General features: G+C 30.5%; 1 protein-coding gene and 1 long non-coding RNA gene across 2 annotated transcripts; one reads left to right on the top strand and one right to left on the bottom strand.

The window, feature by feature from the left end:
• Positions 1-2,846: 2,846 nt before the first annotated feature.
• Positions 2,847-8,154, bottom strand: LOC101255818 (BOI-related E3 ubiquitin-protein ligase 1). The gene is made up of 4 exons (XM_004245802.5): positions 4,587-8,154; positions 4,388-4,500; positions 3,832-4,205; positions 2,847-3,572 (listed from the first exon to the last, which is right to left on the bottom strand). Exons 1-4 carry the CDS (start codon positions 4,631-4,633, stop codon positions 3,060-3,062), a joined length of 1,047 nt encoding a protein of 348 aa, XP_004245850.2. The 5' UTR covers positions 4,634-8,154; the 3' UTR covers positions 2,847-3,059.
• On the top strand, positions 7,405-9,496 carry LOC112941987 (uncharacterized). Its single transcript, XR_003247725.2, has 2 exons — positions 7,405-7,539; positions 8,150-9,496. It is a non-coding gene; the product is annotated as an uncharacterized lncRNA (long non-coding RNA).
• The last annotated feature ends 1,066 nt before the right edge of the window (positions 9,497-10,562 follow it).

Here is a 10,562-nt window from a genome sequence, read left to right on the forward strand (position 1 = left end):
TCTGTATCTTAAAGTTCAAGAAGGAGATTGGTTAATGTTTAAATACAATTAGGTAATTTTTTGCTAAATACGCCAAACTCTTTAACTAATCCATCTCCTTGTAGAAGTTTATTTTAATAACATGGTCCTAAGTACTTTCTTAATTAGGTCAAAAAAATACATTAAGCCAAACTTTTAATACTTAATTAGGCCCTGTCATGTGGAATACTTGCTTTTAGACTTTTTGACCATTCTTAGAACACTATAATTAGAGAGGTAATAATAACATAAATTAATTATATTATTTACCATGCATAGTTATCTCATCATGCATGTTAATTATGTTTGCAACTTGTTGAATAAAGTTTGTATTTCTCTTTCTTTTTAACCATCCGCTATTGAAAATTAAAAATTAAGTTCAGATTAATTTAGATTTGTGGCACATGAAATTTATTTAAAGGATAACATTTTCAAGCATAGATTTATAATATTCTCAAGATCCAAACCTAATACTTCTGCTCATTAAGGCGAAGGAATTTAATTTAAAATTTACCGATAGATCAGACTAATTTAAACTTATATTAGATAGGACCTATTAAAGGAATAACATTAATTGTTCATTCTTGAGAATCAAACTCGACATCTCTAATTAAAATAAACGAAAAAGGCTTAAAAATAATCTAAACTATTCGAAATAGCTCAAATATATCATTAAACTTTATTTCGGCTCAAAACTATCCTTCCCGTCATACTATTGGGTAAAATACCCTTCTTATTAACGGAAGCTGTTAAATGCCACATGGATGCCACATTGTATGCCAATAGGATTCCACTGCCACGTAGACTAAATACAAAGGGTCAAAAATACCCTTAAACTATTCAAAATAGCTCATATATACACTTAAACTATATTTCAGCTCAAAACTATCCTTCCCGTCAAACTATTGGATCAAAAGTACCCTTCTTATTAACAGAAGTTGTTAAATGACATGTGAATGTCACATTGCATGCCAATAAGGTTTTACTGCCACATAGACTAAATCCCTAAATTCTAATTACTTCTCCCCTCATTTAATTATTTCAAAAATGATATATTCACCTGTTCTCCATCATTTCGCTGATAGGTTTTCATACTTTTCTTCGTGGTTGAGTTTCAAAGTGGATATCATACTTGTAGGTTAGTAATTTTTTTTTCTTATTTTATTATGTTTACGATTTCAAAGGATGATAGTTAGGATTTCACAATTTTCCCCTAATTTCGCAACTAAGGCTTCATAGCCTTCTTGGGGGCTGATTTTCGAAGTGGATATTCATGGTTATAGGTTAGTAAATATTTTTTCTTATTTTATTACAATTACGATTTCAAAGTCTGATAGATAGAATTTCACAACTTTCTCGTCATTTTGCGACCAAGGTTTCATAACTTTCTTCAGTGATGAATTTCAAAGTGGATTTTCGTGGTTGTAAACACAATAAAATCAGAAGAGTTTACTAACCTATAACCATGAATATCCACTTTGAAACCCAGTGACGAAGAAAACTATGAAACCTTAGCCGCGAAATGAGGGAGAAGGGGTGAAATCGTTTATAAAAATAATGAAATGAGGGGAAAATGAGTAATTAAGATTTAGGAATTTAGTCAATGTGACACATGTGGAATTTAACAACTTCCGCTAATAAGAAGGTCACTTTTGACCCTATAGTTTGACGGGAGGGATAGTTTTGAGTCGAACTATAGTTTAAGGGTTAATATGAGCTATTTCGGATAGTTTAAGGGTACTTTTAACCCTTTTCCTTTTATTCTATGTAGCAGTGGAAATCTATTGGGATGTCATGTGGCATTCATATGGCATCCACATGGCATTTAACAATTTTCGTTAATTAGAAGGATAATTTTGACCCAATAGTTTGACGTGAAAGATAATTTTGAGCCAAAATATAATTTAAGGATATATATAAGTTATTTCAGATAGTTTAAGAATATTTTTAACCCTGTAAAATGAATGAATCTCCTCTACCCCAATCATATCCCTAATTAATTTAGTTGTCATTATAATTAGTTGACTGAATCATTTGCATAATATTATAACATTAGGTTAAACATAAAAAGGAAACAGTCCACTTAAAATTTGAAAATCCGACCTTACCTAAAAAAGAAAAATCTCCTAATTATGCCTTTATTATTATTATTATTATTATTACTTTTTGGCACATTAAACTTTCGTATAATAATATAATATTCTTTTGGCATGTCATGTAAATAAAAAGGTCGAAGTATATAATACATTAAACATGTTATTTAACTTGGTATCAACTGATATTTATATATTTTTGTTATGGTTTAGTAATTCAACACTTCAAATATCATAAATTTAAACAAGTTAATGCATACGTCTTACCTAATAAAACTCGCATAATTTACTACATAGGACATGCATGTACTAATAAATGTGTCCTACATGGTTTGCCATGTAGAACAGATGCATATTATACTATTTGTCATTGTCATTTGAACACATTTATCTAATAGTTCAACTTTATAGCATTTTAAAGCTCAACTATATATTTAAACACCAAATCTTTTGAACTTAATAGTTTTTAAGTAAGAAATACTGTCCCTTATATGGTAAAAATAAATTATATGTACCTGGGATTTTTTTCATGAATAATTTATACCAGTAATTTTTCATCACAAAGAAAAAAAAATGATGAAAATTGATATATGATGTCACAGGGCGGTAAATAAAAGAATAAAACGAATATATACAAATGAATTAAATTTCAAACTGTGTTTAAAAAAAAAAAGGAAGATTTTTGATCCTCAAATTGTTGCAAAAAATAAAAGAATAAACCCAAGAGAAAAAAAATCTGGAAAAAGGAATATATATAGTTATTAAATGAAATATTATTTTTGTTTCATGTTTTCTTCATTTATGTTTACTGTTTTTCTTCTTTTTTTTTCAAAATTAAACTCCTTTTTTTGTTTTTACCATTAGAACATTAATTTGAAAAGTTCTAAGTGCATTACTTGGGCTTGGGTTTGGGCCAAAAAACAAAGTGGGCCTTGATTTGGGCTTTTTCTAACAGAGAAAAACCTCAACACTTGAACTTCTAATGGCGAAACACAACGGGCAAGCTTGAGCAACAGCATCACATTCTGTACACATACACAAGTGGCGACACGGCAGTACTACCACTGAGGCAACTCGTTTTCTACACGCTTTGCAACTAGGACCGCCGGTTGACTCAACAACTCTGTCCGGGTCAATGTACGCCGATTCAGCATCCTCCGGTTCGCCGCCGTTACCGTCGTTTATCTCATTACAACCTCCACCGTTGATCATCGCGTGTTGCAGCTGAGCTTGAAGTGTCGCTGCCGTTACTTCCTGTGCTCTTGCTCTAGCTTGCCAAGCCTGTGCCTCTGCGCTTAATTGCGCTGCACGCGCCTCTAATTCAGCGTTTCGCCGAGCTGCTTTCTCCATCTCTGCTTCTTTTTCTCTTAGTCTTCGTGCCATTGATTCCTCTGCTGCTCCGATCAGTGCACGGTAGTGACGTTGCCTTTTCTCTGCTAATGTACGCCTCAATTGCTCTCCCTATTGAATAGCAAAAATCAGAAAATTTCATTCTCCGTGAACAAATTCAAAAAGCATAGTAAATTTTGCGGGAAAAAAAATATATCTATTTGAGTTTCTCACATTGTTGATTCCGAACTCCGATCAAAGAGATGAGAGTTCTCGTGATACATTTTGATATGATTGCAGCGAAGTCGATATATGTCAATTTGAATTAGTTTGTAACTTAAACAAACTTTTGTTATTGATTGTATAGTAAAATTTTGAACAAAAATAGTACCTGAATTAGGAGGAGATGATCGATTTCATCGCGTTGTTGTTTGATATGAGTAGCTAAGTCTTCTGTTAATATTGAATAGAAAGCTGATGATTGAGAGGATTGAGGAGAAAGAGAGTGATGGTGGTGATGTTGTTGTTGTTGTTGTTGCTGCTGTAATTGATGTTGTTGGTGTTGGTGTTGATGTTGGTCTCCGAAAGCTAAACGGAGTCCGGTGGAGACAAGGTTGTGTGGCTGTTGCTGAGAAGTAGGCGATGTATGAAGTTGAGTGAGGTCAATGAGTTGCGGTTGAGGCTGAGATTGCATTGACATCAATGGATTCATTGCTGCCGTTGTACTTGTAAGTTCTCTTCCTCTCTTCCTTGAATTTGCCCCAACTATAATCGCAAAAAGAAAAAAAAAACAATATTAGATTCCTTTTCCGTATATGTATTCATGAGATTGTAATTTGTATGTTCAATTCAAGATTGATAATAAAAGAAGAAGAAAAACTAATAAAACTTGGAGTTTTTTTGAATTTGGGATTGAATTTGAATCATATTTAACTATGAATTCCTACCTCCTGGATTGAATAACATTTGTGTTTGATCAAGAAAAGATCCAGCGCCACCACCAGGTTGAGATTGCAATGAATAATCATTACCAAGTGGGGTTTTTCCTTCTTGTACATTTCTGCAATCAAGAATCAAAGGAAAATCCAATTAAAGTTACTTAGACAAGAAAAAGAAAAGAGATTATAGAGGGTGTTGAATGCAGACCTGTTTAGAAAGAGAACATTTGATGGGTATTGAGCTTGAACAGCCATTTCTATGATCAGAATTAAGAAAGGAAAGGTAGATTGATAGATGTGTATATATATAAAAGAAAATGGATTCTAAGTTGGAAGATGGTAATGAAGAGATGTGTGATTGGTAGGTGGGTGGGGGTTCTCTCTGAATAAAGGCTAACACATAAACAGCATGAATAGAGAAGAAGATGCCCTAAACCAAGGCAGACTCTTCAGTTACACCCTTCAAGAAAATACCAAAGAAATGTAAAGAATGAGGACAAGGTAAAGAAAGAAGCTTTTTTTCAAAGAGTGAGTGAGGTTAAAGAGTGAAATGAATCTTTTTAAGCCATTTTCCAAGAACAACACATAATTTTCTCTGCCTTCACTCACTTTTCTTTGTTCTGTTTGTTTCTTCCTTATGCTTGCTTCTTTGGTTTGCTAAAAAATGCTTTTGAAAGCATATAACAGAGAGAGAGAGAGAGAAAAGATAGAATCAGTCCAAGAAAGAAAGAGAGGGGTAGCCCGTCTTATTCTGGTTCTTAGTTTTCTTTTTCCTTTGCTTTGTTCTTCTTCTTTTGCCGTGGCTTTAGCTTTGGTTTGGCTCTTTCTCAACTCTTGTGTTTCTTATCAACTCTTATTTATTATTCATTGAATTTTTCATTCAATTTGTTTATATTGGTATTATCCACACACCCCACATATACGTAAAGTTTTTGTGTATATATATTTATTGAGTATAGAGAAAGAGAAGGAGAATCATCAATAAGGTAGATGTGGGGATAGTCTTGGAGTTGGGGTTGATATTGTTGTTGGGCGTGCAGAAGGTCTCTGCCGTTACCGCTGCCGCTGGAATTGTTTCTATATGGCCCATGCTGCCCACCTATCCCTCATATAACTCTTTTTTTTTTTTAAAAAAAAAAAGAGATTTAATTAATTTTTAAAAAAGGTAATGGAGGGGTTGAAATTGTATTATGATATATATATATATTATATAGTCTATAATTCTTGGTAAATGGAGCACTATTTAAAGTGTGAGACAAACCTGTCCCTGTATACATAGAGAAAGGAGATTGGTTTCTTGTTCTAATAATTATATTTTGTTGTGGTTGCCTAATACAAGATGCCCATCTAGTTGTTAAAGCCTAGGTCACCTTCATTGTGAAATAGTTTTCTTCTCTTTTTTTAAAAAAATTGATTTATTTGCTTAGTGGGTCCTGAAAAAATTATGATTCTTGAAATTAGATATTGCTGTTTGAGCTTGTTCCAAAGTTTTATTATTATTTTTTTTTTGAAGTGGAGTCGGATGGATGAGATGTGTACACACACATCAAACTAGTTTTTTATTTTACCAATAACGTTTATAATAAAATGGTAAATAATCATTTATTCTTAATCATAGGTGTTGAGCTTAAGTCCCTCTGAAAGTGAGGGAGCGCTTTAACCCCTTATTTGGAACTCCTGAACGTGAATTTAATTTTAATTGGACTTCAACATGGATCTAACACTAGGTGGGAAAAATAATATAGTTTTTCTTTTTAAAAAAAATAATAATGATAATAATAAGATATGTTGAATTTTACTTGGTTTTGAAGATTCAAACAGCTAGTATTCATCACATTCCTTTTCTTACAAATAAGAATACTTCCAACCTAATTGCTATGTTTGTTGGCTGAGTTAGCTTCTTCTTCTCTCAAAGTTAATGTTATACCCAAAAAAAAAAAAAACACTTCAAATGCATCTGTCAAATTCACTCACCTATTATTATCTTTTTCCTATTATTTAGCCTATGAGCAGGTGAGAAATATAGAAACTTCAAGAAACCTGAACCTTTTTAATTATTATTATTCATAGATTTAATTTACAAGGAATTAGAAAAAGATGGGGTTATGCTATGAATATAACTTTTCTCCCTTTTATTTTGCATTCTGGAATCTTGACTCTCTAATTAACAAGTCTAATTTAACATAGTCATGTGGTAAACCTGATTAACTGAAATTTACCTAACAATTAGGTTGATAACTATTTGAAAAAAAATAATAATCATTTTTATGGTTGAGCCAAAACAAAAAAGTAGTCCCTCTACTCCACCATACATCCTAATTAAATTAAATTTCTCCCATATAGACCAAAAAAAATAAATTAAAAATGGTAGCATCTTTTTTTTCTGTCAACCATAAAAAAAAAATTATAAATATGTCCATCTTGTGTGCTTTCATTCGTGAAGGCATAATGCCAGCCCATTCTTTCTCTTGGAATTGTCCTTTCCATCAATTGAGCCATAACACCATTGACGAAAACAACAATTAAAGAGTAAATACATTATACGGGAAAATGCATAAGTAATTCCCTAGCCTAAACTCATTTTATTCGTATTCTTGTGCATCTTTTGTGCTGACTCAGAGTACTATGTATTCATTAAGGAAAATCCCCAACTTACACGACTCTCATGAATTGTCAGACCTTCCCATCCATCCATCAAACGAATATATTGAGGTGGAAGAAAATGAAATGAGATAAACAATTATTTTGATGTCCTCGTAATGCAAAACTCACTTGCATTGATGATAGTGTAATTCTACAAGTGTGGTCTGGAGAAGGTGATGGCTTATGCATTTACGTTATTCTTTATATGTGTCGTGTGTTAGTTGAATTGGTTGACTAATTATAATTCAAAACCATCTAGGTGCATTAGAATTGTACATCTTGTAGGCTACCTTTTGATAAAAATTTATGGCTATGATCCATTTTAAGTACTATCGTCAAAATAAAAGTACCTCTACTTCTACGTTTAATCAAAAAGGCAAATAGCCGGCATTGCAAACTAAAAGAAGCCACCACTTATGTGTGAATCTTTTGTCAACACTTATGGCTCTAGCTTGAGCTAGGTCTCGTACTACTATTCAATAAAGGAGAAGTTTTTCTTATTGAATTGAAGTCGTAAGGTAATTCAGTTCTCTAGATCTATCTATCTTAGCGAGATATAGATGTTTTTGTCTTCACTTCATGATATTTTTATTCTTTTATAATTTGAATTTTCTCAATGCTTATAGCTCTCACAACACATATATATGTGATTTTTTTTCTACCTAATAAAGAGATGGTAAATCTTATTTGTATTTTTGGTAAAAGAAGAAAGATGACAAGGATTTTGATTAATTTTCCCCAAAGCCAAGAAGGTTATTTTAACTTTAATTAATGATAAAGTAAAAGAAGGGGAAAAAAAAGAGTAAGGAAAATGTGAAAGAAAGTGCATATAATGGCATCACACAAATTTGTCTTTGTTTTTGGTCCCACGATTCCTTTTATTAGTTTTTAGTACTCTTAGTCTTCTCCTCTTCCTCTTGTTGCCTATCTTTTCATAGCATTACAGCATTGCACGGCAAAATTTTTAAATCAAATTTATACTTATCTCATCATTGTCATAGCGGAGCTACAATATTAGATACGGGTTTAGACTATCCAATAATTTCGACTAAACTTTTTTATATTCAAAATTCATAAACTTTAATTTTTGATTCCGTCTCTAATCGGCATCTCATTTTACTATGACAGCTATCTCTATTCATTCATGCACCAAGCATACCATTTGGGTGATCATAGAGTCTATGTGCACAATTATATACCCATCCACCTATCTAACTCTTGTATAATTTGTTTCTTTTTGCTATGTCTCTTTCTTATGACACATACCTTTCTTATTCAATTTTTCTTTTCTTTTTGCTTGAGTTTATTGGTTTTGTTCTTTTCTTTTAAAAAAAATAATACTAACCATTATTTGTATTTATTAGTTGTAATTATTTTGCCACGTAATGAATGGTGTAATTGATGTTAAATAACGTGTTGCTAGTATTTGATTAAATCTCATTAGGTGGTTGTTGTACAGTGTTTTTTGATACAAGTAAGTGTTAGTTGATCTGAACATTATGATTTTCAATAAAATTTTAAAAAGATGAACGCAACTTTTACTCGACAAATAATTTAATAATAAGAACTAAGCGCTATATGTGATTAAAGCTTTTTGTGATCACCTTTTATGCAACTGAATATTTATGTATATTTTCAAACATATTTAGTAGGAAACAAATGTAAAATAAGCACAACTATATTTTTTTTAAAAGTATTCAACTAATATATATTGAAGACCATATAGATGTGTCTAGCCCCCCCCCCCCCCCCTCCCCCCACAAAGCATATATCTACTTGTATACATGTTTATTTTGTAGGACCAAAAATCTAACATCTAACTAAGGGTGAGATAATGAATAGCAAGCTTTATTTGATTAATTGACTAATAAATTAAATACCACAACTAATAATCCAAGTCAAGTCAGAAATGCATGCAGGCCGAATTGATTGACTTTAGAGATAATTACTCAAATTATTGGCCTAATATTAATACTTAAGTTAGGCACCCAATGACGTAGCTTAGTGGGTAATAAAACGAACTAGGTAATTTTATTTTTTTCATTTTAGCTTTAACTGATATAATTATTTGATACCATTTACTGATAAAAGGTGATAACTAGTTAAATTGTGCGTAAATTGAGGAAACGCTACGATAATAAAAAATAAAAACTTAGTGGTAAACAATTGTTCACGCAATACAAGTGCATAACCCAACCAATTATCATTCTTTATTTGCTTATATTCTTTCATAAAATTAGCCTCTCTTTTTTTATGGATGTATATATCCATGATCTTTTCTTTCTAATTTTTGTGTATTTTTCAATATAAAATAATTGCATATACGTAACGTTTTTGGGCTATTGGCCATCTATGGAGAGTTTTCGAATATTTAATTTGATACAAAATTGAAGAAGGAGAAAATCGAAAATATATTTTTTGATGAATTTTTTAGTAATTATATGATATGTCTTTATGTCACTTCAAAATCAATTAATTCAACTCGTGTATTAGCCACTTATAGCGGTTCAAAATAATGGTCCTAATTTTGTAATATTGATGACTCTTCGTCCATTTCGCAAAAAAAAAAAACATAAAAAAAAAATCAAATGGAAAACTACTACTACCTTAGACCATCGTAATTTATATTACTCTGTGTTTTCTATATTTGTAGAGTAAAATAGAGAATGTTCTCTCCAATTACTCTCAACTCTTCGATTATATAGAGTTGAATAATAGTTTTCTAAAATTTGGATAACTACTATTCATACTCTCTATTTCATTTTTTGAATATTATATTATTATTTTTACTTTTTTTTTGTAATTAACATATTATTTGTTTATATAAGATTATCAATTAAATCTCTAATATATGCAATTCTTTTTAAATTTAATATAATATTTTTTTAAAAAAAATATTTTATTTTATATATACTACTTTCATCTCGAATAAATAATATTTTAAATATTCACTTTGTGATACAATTTGATGTTATATTAATTTTCACTATGAAGAATGCATAAAATATAAATAATAAGACAAAAATTTTAACTCAAAAATATAATACATAACACAATAATTTAAATACAAGATAACAATAGATACAATGCATAACATAATAATTTTAAAATCACAATAATAATTTAATAATTCGATAAGTCGTTTCTAGATATAACGATATTCGAAAAAAGAAATTAGTGTATGATATTGAACGAATTTTATAACATTAATGATACATAGTGAAATTTAGAAATTATTGCTACGTTTGGTTAAACAAATTTCTAACTCTTATTATAATTATGTTCAAAAAGTTAGATAAATAAAAAACAAAGAAGCTAAATGAGAAATTACTTTAGTAAATAATGAATCTCGTGAGAGTCAAGAAACTTACAAATTCTAAAATATTAGACGACTTTCTTTTTTGTTTTTATTTTTCTTCTAGAGGCCCTTAGAAACCTCTATTGTTTTCTAATTAATATTTTTTTTTTCTTTTTCGTAATTAATATAAAGCAAAACCTTGTGATTATGAATATTGACTGTAAATATGTTGAAGCCATCACC

Source organism: Solanum lycopersicum, chromosome 8 (genome assembly GCF_036512215.1).
Source record: "Solanum lycopersicum chromosome 8, SLM_r2.1".
Classification (NCBI taxonomy): Eukaryota; Viridiplantae; Streptophyta; class Magnoliopsida; order Solanales; family Solanaceae; genus Solanum; species Solanum lycopersicum.

What these genes read in the sequence shown, in the direction of transcription:
- LOC101255818 (XM_004245802.5), bottom strand. Translation starts at nt 4,633, where the DNA reads ATGGCTGTTCAAGCTCAATACCCATCAAATGTTCTCTTTCTAAACAG. An exon ending in AATGTTATTCAATCCAGGAG is followed by an intron (nt 4,206 to 4,387) that starts GTAGGAATTCAT and finishes TTGCGATTATAG; the next exon opens with TTGGGGCAAATTCAAGGAAG. An exon ending in ATCATCTCCTCCTAATTCAG is followed by an intron (nt 3,573 to 3,831) that starts GTACTATTTTTG and finishes GCTATTCAATAG; the next exon opens with GGAGAGCAATTGAGGCGTAC.